General features: G+C 42.9%; 1 protein-coding gene and 1 long non-coding RNA gene across 4 annotated transcripts in view; one reads left to right on the top strand and one right to left on the bottom strand.

Annotated features, from left to right (window-relative positions):
* Window positions 1–22,993, bottom strand: part of LOC118495519 — a 23,298-nt gene extending 305 nt beyond the window's left edge. Inside the window, exons 1-2 of the long non-coding RNA XR_004897965.1 lie at window positions 22,906–22,993; window positions 6,875–6,886 (exon numbers count right to left, since the gene is read on the bottom strand). This is a non-coding gene — a long non-coding RNA (uncharacterized LOC118495519). The remainder of the gene's footprint in view (window positions 1–6,874; window positions 6,887–22,905) is intronic.
* The window catches only part of LOC116036315 (voltage-dependent calcium channel subunit alpha-2/delta-4-like), a 137,505-nt gene that overhangs the window by 11,513 nt on the left and 100,992 nt on the right, over window positions 1–25,000 (top strand). For all 3 annotated transcript variants that reach the window (XM_031279827.2, XM_031279828.2, XM_031279825.2), the window contains exons 2-7: window positions 3,252–3,333; window positions 9,582–9,698; window positions 11,883–11,942; window positions 18,889–19,051; window positions 19,138–19,269; window positions 21,598–21,658. In XM_031279827.2, the coding sequence (XP_031135687.1) occupies window positions 3,252–3,333; window positions 9,582–9,698; window positions 11,883–11,942; window positions 18,889–19,051; window positions 19,138–19,269; window positions 21,598–21,658 (615 nt within the window). The remainder of the gene's footprint in view (window positions 1–3,251; window positions 3,334–9,581; window positions 9,699–11,882; window positions 11,943–18,888; window positions 19,052–19,137; window positions 19,270–21,597; window positions 21,659–25,000) is intronic.

Raw genomic sequence — 25,000 nt, 5'->3', positions numbered from 1 at the left:
CTCCACTTAGCACCAACTGCAATGTTTAATTTTAAAGGTCCCATGTCATGCTGCTCTTTGGATGCTTTTATATAGACCTTAGTGGTCCCCTAATACTGTATCTGAAGTCTCTTTTATATAGACCTTAGTGGTCCCCTAATACTGTATCTGAAGTCTCTTTTATATAGACCTTAGTGGTCCCCTAATACTGTATCTGAAGTCTCTTTTATATAGACCTTAGTGGTCCCCTAATACTGTATCTGAAGTCTCTTTTATATAGACCTTAGTGGTCCCTAATACTGTATCTGAAGTCTCTTTTATATAGACCTTAGTGGTCCCCTAATACTGTATCTGAAGTCTCTTTTATATAGACCTTAGTGGTCCCCTAATACTGTATCTGAAGTCTCTTTTATATAGACCTTAGTGGTCCCCTAATACTGTATCTGAAGTCTCTTTTATATAGACCTTAGTGGTCCCCTAATACTGTATCTGAAGTCTCTTTATATAGACCTTAGTGGTCCCCTAATACTGTATCTGAAGTCTCTTTATATAGACCTTAGTGGTCCCCTAATACTGTATCTGAAGTCTCTTTTATATAGACCTTAGTGGTCCCCTAATACTGTATCTGAAGTCTCTTTATATAGACCTTAGTGGTCCCCTAATACTGTATCTGAAGTCTCTTTCCTGAAATTCAGCCTTGGTCCAGAATTACAGCCACTAGAGCCAGTCCCACAATGATCTTTCCTTAGGATGTGCCATTTCTGTGTCTGTAGCTTTAAATGCTATTGAGGAGGAGGAGGGGGGGGGGGGCAAGGTGGAGGGTGGGGGTGTGGCCTTGACCAACTGCCACTTTGCTCGTTTGAAAGCCATGATGTCTCTCTCTCATAAAGGGGAGGTAACCTTTCTCCTTATGACGTCATAAAGGGAAGATTCCAGATCGGCCCATCTGAGCTTTCATTTTCTCAAAGGCAGAGCAGGATACCCAGGGCTCGGTTTACACCTATCACCATTTCTAGCCACTGGGGGACCATAGGCAGGCTGGGGGAACTCACATTAATGTTGAAAAACCTCATAAAGTGAAATTTTCATGCCATGGGACCTTTAAATGAATGTAGCCTACTGGCAGTCTGGCCCACGTGGATGCTCAGTATTTTTCCGTGGGTGCTCGAGCTCCGGAGCAACCACGGTATCGGCACCTATGCTTGGAGAGCTAATTTACCTGTTGGGCCACAGACTAAAGAAAATGACACCACCCAAACTAGCAGTTTCCAAACGGCGGTGACATGTTGCTGTTCGTAACGTTAGATTTGGTTTATCAAAGACACTAGCTATGCAACACAGGACAGAAAATAAACACAGCAGAGACCACAGATAGGTCAGACCTCTGTGTTTAACTATATAGCTTTAAATGTTCAAGATTCAATACTATTGCCTTGCAACTAAGTTGCTATGAATTTGGTGAGTTGCTATGAATTTGTTGAAACAATACAGTCATTGCTGAAAATGACAACAGAAAGAAACAAGTTTGCAGATTTCATATATCTCCGCAATTCAAATTAACGGCCCCGGATGTCATTTTTGTGTGATTCGTGCTATAGTCTCTGTGTTTCTTCTTGTTCTTCCCACCTGAGTTCAGCTCTCAGTTTGTTGGTTTGTTTGTTTCTCTTCATCATTGCTGTCCTTTATTGTTCCTTTTTATATTTAACTGGTTTGACTGTTTTTTTTATGTCTGCACTCTGACTGAGTTGGGTGGAGGTCGGAGTTGGCTGGTGCATGGTTACAAATAGGTCTTGGTCAAAGATTTCCAGATTCAATTCAGAGATTCAAAAGGTCCCAATTCCCTCATATTTCTGATTTTATTCAATATCAATTAGGTAAGGGAAATTTCGGTTACAATACCAATTTAGCTTAGGTATAAAAGAGATTCTCAGAGAACTTCTGCTGTAAATTGTAAAAGTAAGAAGCAACTCCAAAATATTTTTATAATTAAGCACCAGGTTAATGTTTACATTAAGAACTGACCCCCCAAAAGGTGGTAATGGGTTATACATACATGGTGTAAAGGCAGGCTAAACCGATATAAACACTCATTTGTGCCTATGTCCATTACGCTTATCAACACTAACATGTAGGCTGGCTGAGTTGTGCACTATGTCATCGTGCAATACGTAGACTATTGGGGTTGTGCAATACGTTAGTTGTGCAATATGCAGGCTATTTGGTCAGTGCATTGTGTCATTTGTGCACAACGTAGACCATTGGGGTTGGGCAATATATTAGTTGTGCAATATCTCATTGTGCAAGGGCTGTGCCACACTTATTGCGGAGAATGTAGCCGACAGGGTTGTTCAATTCAATACTGACACTGAACGGAGGAGTTAATGTGCTACTATATAGGTCCCTGTCTAATGTATATGAGAGTATTACTATATAGGTCCCTGTCTAATGTATATGAGAGTATTACTATATAGGTACCTGTCTAATGTATATGAGAGTATTACTATATAGGTACCTGTCTAATGTATATGAGAGCAGTACTATATAGGTCCCTGTCTAATGTATATGAGAGTATTACTATATAGGTACCTGTCTAATGTATATGAGAGCAGTACTATATAGGTCCCTGTCTAATGTATATGAGAGTATTACTATATAGGTCCCTGTCTAATGTATATGAGAGTATTACTATATAGGTCCCTGTCTAATGTATATGAGAGTATTACTATATAGGTACCTGTCTAATGTATATGAGAGTATTACTATATAGGTCCCTGTCTAATGTATATGAGAGTATTACTATATAGGTCCCTGTCTAATGTATATGAGAGTATTACTATATAGGTCCCTGTCTAATGTATATGAGAGTATGCTTATTTTCTGTATTTTGTGTTGTCTTTGTAAAGCTGTGGAACGGACACAGTCCAAAACAAATTCCCTTCGGTGACAATAAAGTATATCTTATCTTATATATTAAAAGATTGCTTTAGGGATTTTATTAATCGATATCAGATCATGCAAACAAAGATCGATTTTAATTGCTGAATCGATTAATTTTAACCCAGCCCTAGTTACACGGATGTCTTTGTCTTTATTTTAGACGTCTTGCAATCACACATGCCAGATTCTCTTCATGGTGTCGTCGTCCACTGTTACGTCTACAGTGTTGTGTCGACCACCACTACAGATAATTATGATGCTGTTCTCTTGTGTCCTGTTGTTTTGAACCTTTATGTTGTATGTAACTGTTGACTACTCGTCTGTCTGTGTTTCAGGGTGCAGCAGTGGGCGTCTGAGTTCTCCGTTCAGCTTCGAGACTTCACCACCAAATACTCCGGCTCTCAGCTGCTGCAGAAGGTAAACAAAGTCATGGACAATGGCTCTGTTAGTTTTTATTAATGCAGTACCTGAGAATGGTTCCCATGCGGTCATTCACGGCTACGTAGACGCATAAAGTATCATTTTAGTTTCAGTGAGTGGTTCCCTACGTTTCCCAGAATGCCAGTTAAGAACCAATAGATTCGTGAAGTTAAGTACTGATTCCTGAAGAAAAACATCTTTATAACTTTTGGAGGACACAATATTAGATGAAGCTCTTTGAGGCTTCATCAATCATCAGCACAACAGATCAACAATAGAGGGTGACAATTTTTCGGGACTCCCGCGGATCACGGTATTCCCGCGGGGGCAACGGAGTCTGATAACTTTAGACAACATAGGGAACGAAACGGGAGCGGGACGGGATTCGGGAGTCTTTCTCTCGGGATTTTGCAGGACAGGATTTTTGGGGTAAGTGCAGTCACGTGATCGGGATATGACGGGAGTATTTTTGTGGGCTCGGGATAGGATGGGAGCGACAGTTGATTCCCGTGTCACCCTCTAATCAACAACGGTGGTAGAAAATATCTGCATCTTTGTTAAATGTCGAAGCTAAAATAAGCCTGTGGACATACTGTCACGGCATAACCAACCCTGGAGAACGCTTGATTACTCTCGCTACCTCTAGGCTTATAACAGAGCTTGGTTTTGCACGTCCATTTGAAAACTAGAAAAGCTAACTGCTTAGCCGTCCAATGGAAAGGTAAGGCTTACGCTTTGGCTACATTGAACGTGCAACGTATGCGGACCGTTAGCGGACTGTATGTGCCGCTGAATGTATATTTTAACTGGCTACACCTGCTGCGCCACACACGTTGTAGGATTGTGTGAGTCACAGGCGAGACAGAAAGCTTTTGCTTTGGGATTGAGTAAAATCTGAATCTGCAACGTAAACATTAACATTTCACTTACAGGCAAATGTAGTAATACAATGTTTTCCTCTGAAGTAGAAGTACACTGGAAAATAACTTGATTGTACTACATAGTAAGTCAGTAGTATAGGGTTGAGTTGCATAGTAAGTGATTTGGGGTCTCTGTAAGTTAATTTGAGGGCTCGTGGTTCTGTAGAAGGCTACAAGCAGAAATACCGCAGCCCAAGCAATCGGCCCGTTTCAAACAGGCACATTTTGAACGTAGTATCATAAAAAGGACGAATGCATTTTCTGGGAGACTTCTGTGTTTCTATGGAGCGAAATCTGGAGGTAGTCTGTAAAAGAAAAAAATGAATTCACAGTGGGAAAAATACTTCTGGAACCAGCAGCTGATCCCACTTCACTGCTCCTTTTTCACAACCTTTCAACGCCCGGTCTGGGTCTCTTTTAACTTTAGGAAGAGAGGTTGACTCGTTTTATAGAGCAATAACAGCAGAGCGTCTGTCTGTGTCAGTATGCACACACACACACACACACACACACACACACAGGGATCATGGTAATGCCCAGATTGAGGACCAAGCCCTCTTTACCGGCATCAGGATTTGTGCCCTGTTCTGATTTTAGACATTCATCCATTTATCTGTCAGATTTAGATTCATCAGAGTCAGTCTGCAGTTTCTCTGCTTTCCCAAACACACAACCACCTCCTGTAGTGAGAACAAACAACCCAGCAGACACACTTTCTGCTTCCATGTTGCTGTTTTCATGGACACACTACAGTATATACTAGCTGAACATACTATGGACTGACACATTACAGTGCAGGACACAGCGTAGCTTACTGACATGTAGCATGCAGCTAAAGACACAAAGTAACGTAGCCTGCAGCTGCACTCTTCCAGAGACCACGGCCACTGCCGGAGTCAGAGATGACGGAGAAACAACAGTATGGAAAAAAAGTTCTGGAAACAAACAACAAAGGGTCAAGTGTGTGGACTTCATGGTGCATTCAGGTGCCACTCGTAAACTCATGCTGCATTCAGGTGCACCTCGTAATGATGTTGACTTACACATAAAATAATGACCCCAGTCACTTCCACACAGTAAGATAATATAATAAAATAGTAAATATAACCATTTGGTGTCTGTATTAAACTGTTTTTTTTTATCTCTATTCAAGTGATTTATTATAAGAAAAAAACATTTATTTAACATTAATTTATTATAAAACCATCAATATAACAGCTGTTTACAAACTTTAAACAATATTTAAATGCAAATCTACACGCATGCATTCACACAATCACGCTCATTTTGGTTATTTATTGATTAACAGATTTGGGATTTTTTTTTTTTTTTTCTGTTGATACCAGTAGTTTTACTTTCCCCTACACTTACAAACTAGAGGATGGATACTCTAACCGAGCCCGTCGGGACCCGGCGGTACCTGACGGGCCGGGCCAGGTTTGGACAGATATTTAGAAATGATGTTCTGGTCCGGGTCAGGCTAAGTCACATCAGCGCGATAAGACATTGAACGTTTTAAATTTAAAAAAGCTTATTATGTAGGTGTGCGCCTGTGTTAACGTGAGCTCGTTGCCCCGTGTGCGCTAATGCTTCATCTGTTGACATTTCTGAATGCCTTCCTCCAGCTGCTTAATAAAAGATTTCCACACAAACAAACGTACATGTGTCGTTAGTGTGAGAATTTTTGTTTGATTTTAACTGTGTCGGGCTCGTAAAATAAAAATAAAAAAATAAAACTTTCTGGGACCATAGAGAGCAGTACTACAATGTACTACAGCACAATTTGTATTGTTTTTGGGTGAACTGAATTTCTTTAAAGTCTCACCCAAAGTTCCAGGTGTTACTGGACGCGATTTAGAGACAAAAGATCCACTGAGGTAAAACCAAATGTTGGTTTCTGCATGTATTTGTGTCAGTGATAGCCTGACAAGCCAGCTCCACATCCAGATGTTGGGTCTGGGAACTCACCATTGGCTGGGCTCAATCCGAGGGGCGGGATAAACGGTTGTCTTTCAAATTCTCTCTGCACGCAATAGGATAGCTCTACAACCAACCAGAGCAATGCTAGTTGATAGATTAAACTTTAAACTCCGAACACATCTTCCTTTTTTAAGAATGACTTCAGTGCCGTTCTTTGTTCTTTTCTCAAAGAAAAGCTGAACTCCAAGTCTTCCAGAGTCGCGGCCAAAGCCGACTCCAAAGACCGCTGTTCACCAGCAGCAGCAGCCATCTTCTTTGTTTTCAAGTAGCGGGGAATTCACGCGGAACCGTCGCAGCTCTGCCGTCATTATGTTAATCCCGCCCACCGACTCTATACACGATGTGATTGGCCTGACCAGAATTTGTTTTTTCCAGCTCGCAAGCCAACGGAGAGTTGCTAGACGACCCTGGCTGCAAATTACATTTGCTGCCGCTAGGGAGCGTCTAGATTTCTAGGCTATGTCAGTGATTGTGTTGCTTTGGACTAATTGGACTTAGCGAATTACTTAATGAAGTGATTCAGAGTGTAAATAACCAGACTAGGCTGTCCCTCCTCGCTCTCAGCCGGCTGATCCACCTCGAGCTTCTTGATCCAGAGAAAGTGACCTGATTACCTCAAAGCGCCTCGCTGTGAAAACAAAAACACTCATCTCCACATTGCAGCAGCAGATTTAATCTGAGAGTGAGTCTGTCAATCCGAGTGATTTAATAAAAACAAACCGATCCGCCGACAGGGTTGGATCACTTTCACCGTTTCACCTTTTTCAATTACTGCCTGGAAATAAAGCCGATCAAATTAAGATCCCCGACTGGAGCCAAAAAAGATTGACAGAATAGCTGAATTTATGTTTTAAACAAGAGATAATATAACTCGTTTGCAAATCATCTCATTATTCAGGCTGTTCCCATTAACCATTCGTACATATACAAGTAAAGCACTGTACTTTAAATGTTTTCAACATATTCTTTTGCTGTGTGCACCACATTGACAGCCTGGATGCCAGCCGAACTTCCCCCCGCCCACAACATTTGAGGTCAGGAAGTTGGGTCTGGACTTGATCCGTTGTGGGGCAACTATGCCCGAACTAGAGCTGTTCGGACCAATCAAATTGTCAGGGCGGGCTTTATACAATGATGGACAGATGATCAACAGTAACTGAAACTGCCACCTCTGCCTTTGCTCTGTCGAAGCCTGACTTTGACTTGCAGCTTCTGTGACGTCTTTTCCGTTGCTCTGATTGGTTGTAGGTCTGTCTGTTGCTCTGATTGGTTGTAGGTCTAGCCGTTGCTCTGATTGGTTGTAGGGCTGTCTGTTGCTCTGATTGGTTGTAGGTCTATCCGTTGCTCTGATTGGTTGTAGGTCTATCTGTTGCTCTGATTGGTTGTAGGTCTAGCCGTTGCTCTGATTGGTTGTAGGGCTGTCTGTTGCTCTGATTGGTTGTAGGTCTATCTGTTGCTCTGATTGGTTGGAGGTCTATCTGTTGCTCTGATTGGTTGGAGGTCTATCTGTTGCTCTGATTGGTTGGAGGTCTATCCAATTGAGTGCAGAGGCATTTTCTTTCCTGGTTGGGTTGAAACACGCCCCATAACCCCAGCCCAGTGGAGCAGAATCAGACTCATATTCTGACTAGAATCTGAGTATGACCACGTCAGGCTACCACATTGACTGCTGCTGTATAAGAGCGCTGTGGACCGTGTAGGGAGGAGGTCGGGGTGGATGTTTGGGTCATAAAACTCGAGCTGAGTTTGCTTCCCGGGGAAAACAAAAGACTTTCACCCAGGAAACCCGTGTCCGTGTCCCAGGAGTGTTTTAACCCAAACCAACCATCTTTTTCCTCAACCTGACTAGTCGTTTTGGTGCCTAAAGTTAACTGTTGCCGCATGGTGCTTTCTTTTTGTCGGCTAAACTCAACTAGCATACGAGCGAGGAGCTCGTAGCCCGCGTCACATGACCAGCCGCCGGTCGCCTAATTTCGTAGGGTATCTTTACCTGAATTGGTGTGCATTGTTGTATGATATCGCACAAACCCGTTCATGAGAATTAGTTTCATCATTTAGAAGATCTTTTAAAGGTCCCATGTCATGCTGCTCTTTAGATGCTTTTATATAGACCTTAGTGGTCCCCTAATACTGTATCTGAAGTCTCTTTATATAGACCTTAGTGGTCCCCTAATACTGTATCTGAAGTCTCTTTTATATAGAACTTAGTGGTCCTCTAATACTGTATCTGAAGTCTCTTTTATATAGACCTTAGTGGTCCCCTAATACTGTATCTGAAGTCTCTTTATATAGACCTTAGTGGTCCCCTAATACTGTATCTGAAGTCTCTTTTATATAGACCTTAGTGGTCCCCTAATACTGTATCTGAAGTCTCTTTTATATAGACCTTAGTGGTCCCCTAATACTGTATCTGAAGTCTCTTTTATATAGACCTTAGTGGTCCCTAATACTGTATCTGAAGTCTCTTTCCCGAAATTCAGCCTTGGTGCAGAATTACAGCCACTAGAGCCAGTCCCACAATGATCTTTCCTTAGGATGTGCCATTTCTGTGTCTGTAGCTTTAAATGCTATTGAGGAGGAGAGAGGGGGGGGGCAAGGTGGAGGGTGGGGGTGTGGCCTTGACCAACTGCCACTTTGCTTGTTTGAAAGCCATGTCGTCTCTCTCTCTCTCTCTCTCTCATGGGTGGGCCAAATTCTCTGGGCGGGCAAAGCAGAGAAAGGGGAGGTAACTTTTCCCCTTATGACGTCATAAAGAGAAGATTCCAGATCGGCCCATCTGAGCTTTCATTTTCTCAAAGACAGAGCAGGATACCCAGGGCTCGGTTTACACCTATCACCATTTCTAGCCACTGGGGGACCATAGGCAGGCTGGGGGAACTCACATTAATGTTAAAAAAACCTCATAAAGTGAAATGTTCACGCCATGGGACCTTTAAACAACACAAACAGAATAACAGGAGTTCCTGAAGTTTATTATACAACTATAGAAACACCAGAGAGACAAATGACATCCGGTCAGGGGCGGGGCTAGAAGGGGAGCACGGGGTGCCCCCCCCCGAAATATGAATGATATACAATTTGCTTAAAATGAAAACAAGTGAAACTAATAATGAATGTCATGTTTTATTTAGCAGAATTACATTGTGTTGTTGTTCTATCCAATATTTCCCGTATTTCTAAGCAGATTTTCAATGCACCCCCATGACCTGTGCCACCCTACTTAAAAAACTCTGGAATCGCCCCCCACATCTGGTGTTCTGGGGAATACGTCCACTAAATGAATATCTAAAGAGTTCTGGTATCGTAGAATCCATCAGTTTACGATCTGTGTTTGTTTGCTCTCAGAAACTGAAGGATGTCGAGTCCATCATTAAGATCGTGGAGGTGGACGGAAACGACCTGGTGAAGGATTATTCGGATGAAATCGAGCGAATGTTGGGAAGCAAGATGAAGTCCGTGAAGGTGAGGACAAAGAGGCTTCTTACCGGCAATTTCCACTGGATGCGTAACATCTGCGGAACGTCGACGGAGTCATTAGGTTTCCATTAAACTCAATGTGTGTATTTCCACTGACTGCAGAACGTCTGCGTCCCGACTCCGTCCCAGCTCCGGCGGTCCCAGCCCTCCGGAGCAGATACGCAGAGCTTCTATTGTTGCTGGACGCTGAAGAGCTCCACAGCAATTCAGCACACGGCAGATAGTGGGGGACAGGAAGTCGAGCACAGAAACAAAATAAAAATCCGGTTAATTTTCAAAATAAAATCCACCGTGCTCACGGCGGATCATATTTCCCTGCACTACACCTTGAAAACACAGCTCAGAGTAGTTCCCCCTCTACTCCTCTGGATGGAAACTAACTGTTGTTAGTTTTGTGTTTTCTATTCTACGTGAATTCGCGAGATCTCGTGGGTCCTCGTGACTTCAGCTGTCAGTCATGGCCGCAGCCGTGCCGCAACAAATCCGGACCTGGTGGGTGTTGACGGACGGCGGAGCACGCAGCCGTTCCGCAGCGGAGCCGGTCTGCAGACGTTCTGCATCCAGTGGAAATCCACAGTTACACCTAAACGTAGCAATGTAAATGTAGCCTAAAAGATTTTCAATAAAAACAATGGTTGGTATTTGCTCACGGTACAGTTTAGGCACTGTTTCGGGAAAAAAACAAACTATATCCAACCCCAGCGATGAGTTAAGTGGACTAATCTCTGACATTTGAATTAAATCTCTCTTCAGTTGGCTTTGTTGTGCCTGCCAGGGCAAATTAAAGAATCTGAGAGGGTCTTAGGGGTTTAACTGCTTTGGCTGCTCACAGCTTTCTGTCTTATGTAACCGGTGATGATGATGATGATGATGATGATGATGATGATGATGATGACTTACAGGGTACCCGCGGGGTCTTAAAAGTATTAAAGTCTTAAATTTTATATTCTAAAAGTAAGACCTTAAAAGTCTGAAATTTCATTCACAAAGGTCTTAGATTGTTTTCTTGTTTGGCATATTATATTACATTATATATATTATCTTATCTAGCCAAGGTGGGACTGATTGTAACACCTCTTAATGCACAAGTTTTATTTTTTATTATCCTATTATATATTATATAATAATATAATCCTATTCTGTATTTTTAGTGTCATAGCATTAGAACTCTTCATGCGACAAATATATTTATTATTTGATGTTATTAGACTTCAAACACACCTAACAAAGCTATTGTGAATTAAGTATTATTGTGGAATATTATAATAAATTGTTCTATTAAATTAAGGTAACGTTACCTGGTAAATACTGCTTTTTTCTCCGGTCTAAACCCACACTGATTTTCAAATAAATGGACGTGAAGTTGGCATTAAATCTCATCCTAGGTGGTATTAAAAAGGTCTTAAAAAGTCTTACATTAAACTAGAAGAATCCTGAATTAGATGTTACTTCATTTTACAGGGTCACAATCCAAAAAGGGTTTGAAACCAGCGCATTAAATGACTTTAAAGGTGCAGTAGGTAAGACTTATAAAACTAACTTTCTGTCATATTTGCTGAAACTGACCCTATGTTCCAGTAGAACTACATGAAGCAGGTCATTAAAATAAAAATAATCAGCTCCTCTGGCTCCACCTACAGCCTGGAGTGCGATTTACAAAAATCCACCGCTCCCTGTTCAGATGCACCAATCAGGGCCAAGGGGGGGTGTCTAACTGCGTGTCAATCACTGCTCATGCACACGCATTCATTCTCCCTTGTGGGGGGAGGGGCTTAGGAGACCGTTTTGGGCTTTAGCAGAAAGGGGGGAGGGACTGAGAAGTTGTCGATGTTCACATTTTTTGGCTAAGTCCTGGATCTTCACAATCCTACCTACAGCACCTTTAATAATCATAATAATCAGCCAGAGCTACACAGATAGTGCTTCTAAGTGAGATTAATTTAAGTGTTTTTTTACTCTCTTCAGGGGAGCAGATGATTAAAATATTAAAACATAAACTGAGGCCAGCGTTTCCTTCGTTTGGGAAAATTTTTGGCTAAGTCCTGGATCTTCACAATCCTACCTACGGCACCTTTAACAGGAAGACTATCCTTCACTTGGTACACATTGTTTTATCTTTCTCTGCTGCACTCACACGACTCATAAAGACGTTTCTGTTTCCTGTCTCAGAGGTTGGCGGAGTCTGCAGAGGACGCCGACCTGTACCACGAGTTCAACGCTACATTAACGGTTGGTTTTCAAAGGACCCTTCCAGCTGCTCATGATTATGTTATACTAGGGCTGCACGATGAAGGGTAACATTGTTGAACATGGCGATAACGATATTACCTGCGATAGATAAACGGATATTAAAATGTACTCCGTTCTGCAGTTCTGCTGCTTTCAGTGTTCTGCTAAAATACGACAAATGAATGTCGAATTAAAAACAAATGAAAGGAAATCATTTCCAACTTTCTTCATTGAACAAATTGAACATTGAATTGAATATAAAAGGCAGCACTACAAAGAGAATGACAGTTACATTTTGAAGTGCAGTTTTCTACTGATATTTTCTTCCAACTAACTCAGGGATGTCAAACTCATCTTAGTTCATGGGCCACATCCCCCTAATTTGATCTCAAGTGGGCCGGACCAGTAAACCACTCCAGAGAGATCAGAAACTATTTCTGCCACAGAATTTCTTGTTAGCGTGATGTTGGCAAACGCAGGTTGCTTCTGCTATGACAGCGTTCTAAGGCCATTGTTGAGGGGTAATGTTCTGAGAAAAAAACTCAGAATTTCGAACATTGAAGTCGTAAATTTACAGAAAAAGACATCGGATATTCTCTGAGATTAAAGTGGTAAATTTGGAATTGCAATTATATACTTCTCTGCAATTCTTTAACACTTTTCAAAGTCATCCAGTGGGCCTGATTCAGACTGATGGGGTGTGTATGACATGCCAATTCGTATGCCATTATTGGCGTGTTATCAAGACGCATACTCGCTTTTTAGCGTGTTTATCAACGCCTGTTGGCCTCCATTGACTTACATTACCTTGTGATTGCGTGTGAATTTACGCCGTAGCGAGTAGTATGAAAGGGCGAAAATCCGCGTAGGGAGGTTGGTCGGGGGGGAGGATGGGTCAAACACAGGACTTTCACCCAGGAGACCGGGGATCATGTCCCGCATGTCACGTTTCCTAAACTCAACTCGCGATAACACGCCCAGTGGCGATAATAACACGCCAAGTGGCGTGTATGTTTACGTCCGCTGTATACAGCGTAGACATACACGCGGATAGTTCAAAATGCGTACAGATAACACGCCACTTGTGGGCATGTATGTTTACGCAAAGTGATGTCACGTTGCCTGATTGGACCCTTTGGCGGGCCGGTTCTGGCCCACGGGTCGTATGTTTGACACCCTGAGTGTCTTTCGTGATATCTCGCAGCCTTTCGGGATGTGTTTAAAAAAAAAACCGATATATTGTGCAGCCCTATGTCATACTCCTTTTCTTTCTTTTACTCCACATTGTAAACCTGTGGAGAGCTGAACGGTTGGGTAACCCATCAGCTGTTTAACTGGCCCTAAGTCTCAGCTGTGCTCTAAGCTGAATGCTAACGTTAGCACGCTAACTGGAGCGTGGGTCAGAAGCAACGGCAGGTTAAAGCTGTAAAGCTTCAGCTGACACCTGAAATCAGATTAGAGCAGAGATCTTCAGAGGGAACTGGGTCGACGCTGCAGCAAAGAAGCTACACACAGACCAAGAGAAACGTGTTGTACAAATATACTGAAGCACACGTAGGTCATATTAATATAATTCACTCAAAGCACAAAGCATTCAGCCCAGCAGCAGTGGAGTATGCACTAGTGAGTAGAGCATGCTCATTAACTCAATTAATTAGACACAATGTGAATTAGTCAAAGCTGGATGTTACAGTAAATGGTCAATTGGCGCTAATTAACAACACTTTACCAGTTACACTACTATTTTATATATTTCACGTGATTAATATTATGAAATGTCCAGCGGTGGAAGAAGTATTCAGATCCTTCACTTCAGTAAAAGTACTAATACCACACTGTAAAAATACTCTGTTACAAGTCAAAAGCCCTGCATTGAAAATGTTACTTAAGTAAAAGTATGTAAGTATCATCAGGAAAACGTAGTTAAAATATTAAAAAGTAATAATCCTCCCATTTTAGAAAGTGTAAAGGATCCAACCAGTTGTGTGTTTAATGGTCTGATCATCTCAGCTGGACTTGTAGCCGTTATATTGTTGGCTAGTTTACTTTATCATAAAACATCAGATTTTATAAACTACATTTGTTTTGTGTGCAGTAATCTTAATGTGTGAAGTAACTAAAGCTGTAACAGATGAATGTAGTGGAGTAAAAAGTACAATATTTCTCTCTGAAATGTAGCGCAGTAGAAGTAGAAAGTGGCATGAAAAGAAAAGACTCAAGTTAAGTACAAGTACCTCAACATTTGGACTTAAGTACAGTACTGGAGTAAATGTACTTAGTTACATTCCACCACTGGAAATGTACATTCTGCATCATGAAAATGCATCAAACTTTTTATATGTTTGAAACTTGATATGAGAATAAAATGACGACATAAATAAAGTGTAGAACATAATGATTTCCTACACAACCGGTAGTACTCAGACCGGATTAGAACACAAATTTCGGTTCCTCATTTCCTCAATTCCACTTAATTTGTCGACTGAAATATTTTCCGTCTGTCGCTCCGAAACGGACGTAAAAATATCCCACTTTCTCTGTAGTCTACTGTTAGCTAGCTACCGTAAATGTAGGCTACTTTTAAAATGCCATATCTTCCCTCTGGGCTCACCAAAACGGACGTAAAAGCATATTAATCATTCACTGCACGTGATCGCTAGTAAACATATTACACTTGCTCTGCTAGTCTATCGTTAGCTAGCTAGCTTTCAGTGCATTTAAAATGCCTAAAGCGAAGTGTGGCTGTATTTCACAGCCAAGGAGTCCGACATTGCAAAATGCAACAAATGTTTGAAAACGATTACGTGCAATGCGGGAAGCATGTCGAACACTATAAAAAGATCCTTTCTTTGATGTCATTTTTCAGTTTTTCAAGAATCGGTTTAGGAATCGGAATCAGTTTAAAAGTACCGGTTCGGCATCGAAATTGGAAAAATCCAAACAATACCCAACCCTAATACTGACTGGAGGACCTTTCATTCTAAAAACAAGTTCCCATTTGTTAAAAAAAAACAAAAAAAAAAACGGAACAATCCTCAAATCAACAAGTAACTCTTTAGCATTTTCGTTCCATTTTTCCCACAAATTTCAGAGTAAAACCAACTCATAATTTATCCTTATTTATTTTTTATTTTGGAGGGACACCTTGTTGTAATGTCTTCAGGATTTTTAAGGTTGTAATGGTGACAACGGTTGGTTGAGGATAGATAATAACTTCAATATTTTCTCTAAAAGTCAGCATCTTCTGCCGACCTTACACCAAACGACTTTTCAAGCGATTTCACTGTTGCAGACTATTTTCCAATCAGAAAGAAATCCTCAGGGCCAGATGTACTAACGCTTTTGCGCCCACTTCAGGCGTAAACGTGCGCGTAAAAGCATGGCGAGGTATGTACAAACAGGCCGCACTGAGGTAAAAGTGCAGACTGCCTGTCGCTGGAACTGAAAATGGCAAATTGGGCTTTTCCGTGTCATGCATGTGCATTCACAGGAGGGTCAAGGGGACAGTTGGAGTTTCCCATAAAGAGATGGGAGGGGAAGCGTAAAGTGCGTCTAATTATGTATTCCGCGTTATGTACAAAACCTGCCCGTGACAGCGCGCCTCTATTTTGCGGTGAAAATTCGCCTCTTAAAAGCAGGTATAAACCAGCCGCACGCGGGTTTCCTCACATATGCCTCCTGGTGAAATGGCAGCAGTAATCCGAGCAAGACGAAGACATAGGCCAAGGAGATGAGCTGTAAGGATTTTTGCCACAAGGATCACACTTTTTCAGTTGAGTGAACACAAAATCATTAGGCGTTACAGATTAAGCAGCCAGCAGTTGTTAAACTCCTCGTTACATTACAAATATTGGCATCGGGATCATTTCAAACAGTCATAGCATCAGCAGTGGGAATATCGCAGTCTGCACTCAGCCGTATCATAGCACCAGTACTTAACGCTTTGCTACAGCGCAGTTTACGGTATAGTGGTCGGAGAAAGGCGCTGATTACCCAATGAACTGCAGGTTTGGTAAATACGACGTAAGCTGAAGTATCACAGCGTGCGCTTTCTGCGGGTTGGCCTTGGCGCTGATAATTCGTTACTGCGTTCGCAAATGTACGTACATCTGGCCCTCAGAGTCTTGCTAGAGTCGGGGTGCTCCCGTCGTCTCCATCGTTTGGTGTAAGGTCATAAAACTCAGCCGAATTTCAACCCTCCTGAAGCGAGTCTTCCAGTGGAGAATTACCAGCAGATAAACGTAGACCTCCGGGTACGGGAGCCTTTCATCTGCATGTACGGCAGAACAGAACATCGGCAAACTTTCCCTTAAGTTGCCCAGCCCGGTCTCATGGCAGTTCGTGAAATGGTCACGTTATAGAATCTGTTGATTCGTGTACTGAACACGTTGAAAGTAATAATAAAGTAATGTATTTCAATGGGAAGCATATTTTGTGATCACAGAATGATTACGGTAGCGAGTAGTATTGATAAGGCGAAAATCCACGCAGGGAGGTTGGTCGGGGGGGAGGATGGGTCAAACAACACAGGACTTTCACCACAGAGACCGCGGATCGCGTCCCACATGTGGCGGTCCGTCCCCTTGTTGTCGCCGGCGTGTGGCGTTTAATTTCCCCGTTGTGGCGTTTAATTTCCCCGTAGTGGCGTTTAATTTCCCCGTTGTGGCGTTTAATTTCCCCGTTGTGGCGTTTAATTTCCCCGTTGTTACGTTTAATTTCCCCGTAGTGGCGTTTAATTTCCCCGTAGTGGCGTTTAATTTCCCCGTAGTGGCGTTTAATTTCCCCGTTGTGGCGTTTAATTTCCCCGTAGTGGCGTTTAATTTCCCCGTAGTGGCGTTTAATTTCCCCGTAGTGGCGTTTAATTTCCCCGTTGTGGCGTTTAATTTCCCCGTAGTGGCGTTTAATTTCCCCGTTGTGGCGTTTAATTTCCCCGTTGTTGCGTTTAATTTCCCCGTTGTGGCGTTTAATTTCCCCGTTGTGGCGTTTAATTTCCCCGTAGTGGCGTTTAATTTCCCCGTAGTGGCGTTTAATTTCCCCGTTGTTGCGTTTAATTTCCCCGTAGTGGCGTTTAATATCCCCGTTGTGGCGTTTAATTTCCCCGTTGTGGCGTTTAATTTCCCCGTAGTGGCGTTTAATTTCCCCGTTGTTGCGTTTAATTTCCCCGTAGTGGCGTTTAATATCCCCGTAGTGGCGTTTAATTTCCCCGTTGTTGCGTTTAATTTCCCCGTTGTGGCGTTTAATTTCCCCGTAGTGGCGTTTAATTTCCCCGTTGTTGCGTTTAATTTCCCCGTAGTGGCGTTTAATTTCCCCGTTGTTGCGTTTAATTTCCCCGTTGTGGCGTTTAATTTCCCCGTAGTGGCGTTTAATTTCCCCGTTGTGGCGTTTAATTTCCCCGTAGTGGCGTTTAATTTCCCCGTTGTTGCGTTTAATTTCCCCGTAGTGGCGTTTAATATCCCCGTAGTGGCGTTTAATTTCCCCGTAGTGGCGTTTAATTTCCCCGTTGTTGCGTTTAATTTCCCCGTTGTGGCGTTTAATTTCCCCGTAGTGGCGTTTAATTTCCCCGTAGTGGCGTTTAATTTCCCCGTAGTGGCGTTTAATTTCCCCGTTGTTGCGTTTAATTTCCCCGTAGTGGCGTTTAATTTCCCCGTTGTGGCGTTTAATTTCCCCGTAGTGGCGTTTAATTTCCCCGTAGTGGCGTTTAATTTCCCCGTTGTTGCGTTTAATTTCCCCGTTGTGGCGTTTAATTTCCCCGTTGTGGCGTTTAATTTCCCCGTAGTGGCGTTTAATTTCCCCGTTGTTGCGTTTAATTTCCCCGTAGTGGCGTTTAATTTCCCCGTAGTGGCGTTTAATTTCCCCGTAGTGGCGTTTAATTTCCCCGTAGTGGCGTTTAATTTCCCCGTTGTGGCGTTTAATTTCCCCGTAGTGGCGTTTAATTTCCCCGTTGTGGCGTTTAATTTCCCCGTGGTGGCGTTTAATTTCCCCGTAGTGGCGTTTAATTTCCCCGTAGTGGCGTTTAATTTCCCCGTTGTTACGTTTAATTTAACGCCACTACGGGGAAAATTTCCCCGTAGTGGCGTTTAATTTCCCCCTAGTGGCGTTTAATTTCCCCGTTGTGGCGTTTAATTTCCCCGTAGTGGCGTTTAATTTCCCCGTTGTGGCGTTTAATTTCCCCGTGGTGGCGTTTAATTTCCCCGTAGTGGCGTTTAATTTCCCCGTAGTGGCGTTTAATTTCCCCGTTGTTGCGTTTAATTTCCCCGTAGTGGCGTTTAATTTCCCCATTGTGGCGTTTAATTTCCCCGTAGTGGCGTTTAATTTCCCCGTTGTTACGTTTAATTTAACGCCACTACGGGGAAAATTTCCCCGTAGTGGCGTTTAATTTCCCCGTTGTGGCGTTTAATTTCCCCGTAGTGGCGTTTAATTTCCCCGTAGTGGCGTTTAATTTCCCCGTAGTGGCGTTTAATTTCCCCGCTGTTGCGTTTAATTTCCCCGTAGTGGCGTTTAATTTCCCCGCTGTTGCGTCCCCCAGAGCAGCCCAGTGTCATGGCAGGTCGTAAAATGGTGACGTTCGAAAATTGTGACCTGTACACGAAATAAACGAGAAAATCGCGACCTGTACACGAATCAATGAATCAAAATAACTTGACCATTTCACGAACTGGCGTGAGACCGGGTTGGTATGGCAGAACAGAACATTGGCAAACTTTCCCTTAAGTTACCAGCTAACGCTAGCGGTAGCTAGCTGGCTTAGTTAAAGTTTTCAAAACTAATCTAGTTGTAGTCTGGCAACGTGTGACCCTGCAAGATCCCCATCTTTAACGTTAGATGTGAGATGATTGTCTGTAGATGTGTGATGCTATCAGACTTTAGTCTTTTCAAAGTCTGTTCAAAGTCTTCTAGTGTCTGGTAGGCATTACTCTGACAGGAACCTCTTCCTGTCTCCTGTCAGTTTGATTACTACAACTCCATGATGATCAACTCGGTGGACGAGGACGGGAACAGCTTGGAGCTGGGCGGAGACTTTCCCCTGGAGGAGAACGAGCACTTCAACAACATGCCGGTGAACACGCTGCAGAGCGACATCCAGATCCCCACCAACGTCTACAACAAAGGTCAGAGGTCACCCTTTACATCCCGAACACTTCCCGTTCCTGCGAGGCTCAGCTTTGCTCAGGATGTTTCTGTCCTCTGTGTGCAGATCCCAACATCCTCAATGCCATCTACAACTCGGAGGCGTTAAACGACGTCTTCATCAGTAACTTCCAGAAGGATCCGACGCTTACCTGGCAGTTCTTCGGCAGCTCCACCGGCTTCTTTAGGATCTACCCCGGTGAGATTCAGATTTCTTTAACACCTGCCTCATTTATTTCGGTGGAATCGCACTTGTGTTGGTTTTCCCCAGTGCTTAATTTGTAAAGTGCGAGGTCCCGGAGCGCAGAGGGGGGGTGGATCCGGCTCAAAATGGGGGTTGGAGGTAACGGAACCAACAAAAAAAAATTACACCTGCCTACGTAGCTTCTCTGACTCTGACTAGAAAAGCCTAAACAACGCTGTGTGTACATCAGGGCAATGTTTATTTTTATTTCAGAACGTGCACTGCATTGGTGCGAAATGTAAAAAAAATTAAAAATACACTGCAACGATCGTTCACAAGCAGCAATTAGCAGCAATTTTTGCTTGTTTGGGATCCGACTGGCCAGCGTATTTGAAAAAGTTAAGCAAACTTAGTTGTCTTTTTGACATTTTTCCCCTGAGTGAAATGAGGCTATAACAGCAATCTCAACCAGCACGGTTGAGTTCCGGCGTGTTCCGGCTCAAATTAAGCCCTGGTTGTCCTCCTTTTTTTCCCCGCGGTTTGTTTGTCAATGCAGCAATCGCACTCGGATGCGCACCAAAAGCGGACCAAACAAGCGTACGGTACACTTATTTCTCTCACTGAAATAGATTGCGGTCAAGCTTGCCGACACCCCTACAGTTGGAGACCGATGTCGGCAGAGTCTCGGTGAGCAGAGCAGACGTAGGAATGGCGCTCTGCGAAACAATGTCTGAAAAATGATTTACATGAAGTGAGCTGGTTTGAACATGGGACTTTCTTCCTGGATTTACTTTTTGCTCCCGCCGCAGACACATCTGACCAATGAGCGGAGTGAGCAGTCTTGCGTGGTTTGTGGCAGAGGTGGGGGACACGAGTCGCATGACTTGACTCGAGTCTGACTCGAGTCGCCAATTTGCGGACTTGAGACTTGCTTGACTTTCATTGATAAATGACTCGATTTGACTTTTACTTGGTATTCAAGACTTGAGACTTGACTTTGACTTGAGACTTTTCATGACGACAACTGTCTTTTTAAACTGATTTAAATGTGTAAACTGGGGTAGATCTAAGAATTTTGTATGACTTGACTTGTGACCTGCTTGACTTATAGCCGGGACTCGACTTGACTGGCTTGATTCTCACCACAGTGACTTGAGACTTGCTTGCAACTTGCACATGTGTGACCTACTCCCACCTCTGGTTTGTGGTGATGCATTTTGGTTTGCTTAAATTTTTCTCTGTGGGAAAAGTAGGGATGCACAGAATCCAGATTTTTGGAGTTCCGAATACCGAATCCACTGGTTAAAATTCTGCCGAAACCGAATACCGAATCCTCGTCCCATCCTCAGTCCATTAACACAGTAAACACATTAATGAAGTAAACAGTGACTGTCCTTCCTTTGCCGTACCTGAAGTTGCTGCATTCTGGCTGCTGTCTGTAGATTCCTTCATCACAACTCGTATTCTTTCGGATGTTTGATACCAGATGTTGTAACAGCGGTGATGTTGTGTATAGTTTAGGGTCCTCGCCACCACCAGACTAATCAGCATTGTAAATTGAACATGTAGCTGGACTTGAATGGCCTTCTTTTGACTGAAAGTACTGCCAAACTACACTTTTTCTGCTCACCAGTTCCATTTCCACTTCCTCACAGCCTGCTGCATTGAACGCTCCACCTACGTAAACACCTTCCCGTAATCAACGGCGCCGTCATTACGTCGACCAGCGTAGCGCGCGTAGTGCAAGCGTAGGTTTCGGTTCGGTGGGAAAAAATTCTAAAGTTCGGCAGAAACCCAACCCCCGTCAAAAAGCCCAAAATTCCTGCGAATCCGAAGCCGAATCCTGGACTCGGTGAAACCCTAGTGAAAAGGAAAGCGAGCCAACAGGAAAACGCTCCAAGTTTACAAACTCATCAACCACCCTCAGATTAATCTCCCAGAGAAGAGCTGGAGTTTGTATGCAAATGTAAATTGAAAGTCCAACTGAAATTAAATTGTCCTGCTACAGCATAAGAATCTGCACATATATCACATCCTGTTTTCTCCTTTGAGGAAAAATCAGAAACCAAAAGGGTATATTTTATATTGGGTACATTATTGGGTTACGTGATAGCGCCCCCCATCTTTGCACGAACCAGAAAGATTTGAGCCCTGCTGCGTGGGACTGTTTTCATGAGAAAACCAAATAAAAACTCCATTCATGGATCTACAGTCTATTCCTGACTTGTAGAGTGTGTTGTAAGTTTCCGTTTGGTAGATGTTGTATCTCTGTGTGTTAACTGTAGGTAATGATATCCTCAGTGTCATGGTGCAGTGAACTGACTCCATGTGTCCGTCTGTCAGGTATTAAATGGACTCCGGACGCCAACGGTGTGGCCGCTTTCGACTGCAGAAACAGAAACTGGTGAGTTACTTCTCATATCTAAACCGTAAAATGACAATCACCATCCAGACGGGAAATATCTCAACAATTCTTAGTTGGATTGTAGGGCAGGGTATAAACTCGCACATCCAACAATTCTTCTGTGAAACTTGGAAAAATGGAAAATCCCAAACTCTGCTGTTGCTAGAGCAAATTAAATTAAAGTAAGGTTTCTGTCCCTCTTGTCCTTCACCAAAAATACTCTTGATGAAGGAGCAGAGGGACCGAAACCTTAGTTTTCTTCAATAAACGGTGATGCTATAGCGAAAGCAGAGTGCGGGATTTACCTTTTTTCCAGGGCTGGGTTTAAAAAAAATCGATTTTCCGTTTCAAATCGATCTTTATTTGAATGGTCCAATATCGATTTAAAAAATCCTGAAATAATTCTTTTAAAGGGGTGATAGAATGCAAAACGGATTTTACCTTGTCATAGTTGAAAAACGACAGTTTGGAGGGTAAATAGCACATACATAGAACCTCAAAATCCCATTGACACCTCTTTCCTCTGCAAATCTCAACAAAGCTCCTTGTTGACGTCAATTCCTCAACTCCTACTTTATTTTGCTCTAGTCTGTAACTTTGTCACACCCCAAAATTTACATACACCACTGACCTGAGATCAGTTAGTCTTCTGAATCTTGGTCGCGCAGATCTCAGAAATTTTATACATCGTTCGTCTGCTATATCATTACTAAATTCACTTCTGAGACTTTTTTATGCAAGAAATCAACTATGTAGAGCTCAAATATGGGCTGTTTTACGAAAATGTATGGCTAATTGCAAATTTTGTATGACTGTATCGGACTTGAGAAGCTCCACAATCTGCCGTGACAGGTGGCGGCTGCCGGCTGGGTTTGATGCCTTCCCGGTCGGCCTCTCCCCCTTCACAGACCCGCTATGTGAGCTGGAGCTCTGTCAGGATCTCACACACGAGCGGCGCTGTGTACTTTAGAAAGAAGAAAGTTTGGAAGTTTTTCAAAGATATTGAAAATGAACCACGGTCGTAAATGCAGCGTTCCAGGCTGTAAAACGGAATAGCCTATTGGCCCAGAGAACAGTGTTTAGAACGAGTATATCGGACAATGGAGCGGGAGTTTGGATCTAATGCAGCGGCGCAGAGGACGTGCCTTCAGGGCTTCACTCCCCGCTAAATTTCCCTGCGCTGACTAGCTACAGGGTGAGTTGTGATTCCTTGTTGGAGGTTTTTTATGTCCCAAGGGTAAAGTTACAGTTGTAATGAAAGTGTCGAAACTTTGCATTTTGTCTCGGCTGTTTTAGCCGCGCTGCAGCCGCTGCTCGCGCCCGGGCATGTCTGGGCATGTCTGTCTATCGGAGACTAAGTCAGTTACCAAAGTCTATCGGTAACAGACAGTGTGTGTTAGGGATGGGCGATAGCACACTTTTAGGATTCGATACGATATCGATACTTTTTCTTGTATTTTCATCGATACCGATACCGTTAATTTCTTATTGGCAATTTTTGTCAGTAAAAATATTATTACATTTAAGACAAATCACAAGACAAATACAGACCATTTATACAAAATGTATTATGGTCAATACATAATAAAATTAAAATTAAAATAAATAACATAAATATGAATGAAATAAGTTAAATATGAACAAAAACATACACATTTTCAGGCCCTTGGCTGTGTCGCTATCGGCTGTATCGCATGTTGACGCTCATTCGCTTGTCTCCTGTCACGTGACATGGGCCAGCTCAATACGCCGCCAGGTACAGGGGTGTCCCGGCACATAGTAATTTAAGTAAGTAATCTAAAACAGCTGAAAGTGATGCATACACCCCCAATTATTATTTTTTAGTTTATATCGATATTTTTTTAAGGAAATCAATGCCAAATGAGTAGCGTGAGTATATCGATCTATCGATACCACAGGATCGATACGCCCATCCCTAGTGTGTGTGTGTGTGTATATGTACGTGTTGTGTGCCGGGCAGCTGTGTGTGTGTGTGTGTGTGTGTGTGTGTGCGTGTGTGTGTGTGTGTGTGTGTGTGTGTGCGTGTGTGCGGCAGCCGGCCAGCTCCGAGACCCGAGCTCCACCGGCCAGCTCCGAGCTCCGGACTACATTTGGTAGTCCAATAACCCAGAAACAGTGACTTTGCCCTCGCTCCTAAAGTCCGACACGTCTTACCAAATTTGCAATTAGCCATAAATTTTCGTAAAACGGCCCATATTTGAGCTTTACATAGTTGATTTCTCGCATAAAAAAGTCTCAGAAGTGAATTTATTAATGAAATAGCAGACAAACAATGTATAACTTTGCAGTGTCTGAAATATGAGACCTGCTGTCTCGTCTCCAGTGTGTGTGTATGTGCTTCACAAAACCAATCAGCGCGCAGCTCATCTAAATATTCATGTGCATACCATATTTGGAAGAAAAGCTCTTGTTCCAAATAGGGCCATATTCACAGGGCAGTTTAGGGCCCATAGAATAGCAACCGGGCCATTTTCAGCCCAACCAATGTTACATACCTTATTAGGAGACCTTAAGGAACAGTGTGAAATGCCCTATATAACCATTATATCACCCCTTTAAGAGTCTCCATTTTAAAGTTAGAGTGAAGATGCTGATATATGAAACTAGACGATCAAAGGAATCCATGTCATGCTTAATAACGCTCCAAAGTTAGGCTAAATTTTGGCGAGGGGAAAACTGCCATGGCCATTTTCACAGACTAGCGATTAAGTAAATGTTTACTGAGGTAATAAATCAAGTGAGAAGTGGGTCATTTTCTCTTATGGCGTGTTCCCACCAAAGCGAAAAAAAACATTTGCATCGCGCCATTCGTGTAAGTTTAATTGCGGGATCATATTTATGGAAAGCCAAACAGTTCAAATATACGTGATATCTAACACGTAGACAACGCACGTATATTTGGGGGAAAAGTATCACGGAACTAGGCCAGGAGTTAGATAATAACAACTCTGTCATAATTCTGAGAAAAATATTTTGTCATAATCTGTATATGCTTTCTGGAATAAAGTGAAGTTTAAAAAAAAAAAAGAAATCAGGTATATCCTATAGTCCTAGTGTCAGTCAGTGTAAACGGCCGTCCTGCTGGCAGTGTGTCGGCTGAGCAGCGGCCAGCCACAGTCCTGATCCTCTGGAAAAGACGATAAGCTGCTCCTTAGCGGGGTCACGGCATGCCCACATGGCACCGTATGCAACCGTTCATGCATTTCTAAATAATACCACAGAGCTGCATATGTCCTTGAACGCCTCGTCATGCCGCATTACGGCAGCTGAGCTGGAAGAAGCCGCTGCATGCGGAGTGACGCGTTTGTACTGGTTTATATC

This window comes from Sander lucioperca, chromosome 7 (assembly GCF_008315115.2).
Source record: "Sander lucioperca isolate FBNREF2018 chromosome 7, SLUC_FBN_1.2, whole genome shotgun sequence".
NCBI lineage: Eukaryota > Metazoa > Chordata > Actinopteri > Perciformes > Percidae > Sander > Sander lucioperca.
This window is presented reverse-complemented; position numbering and strand designations above follow the sequence as displayed.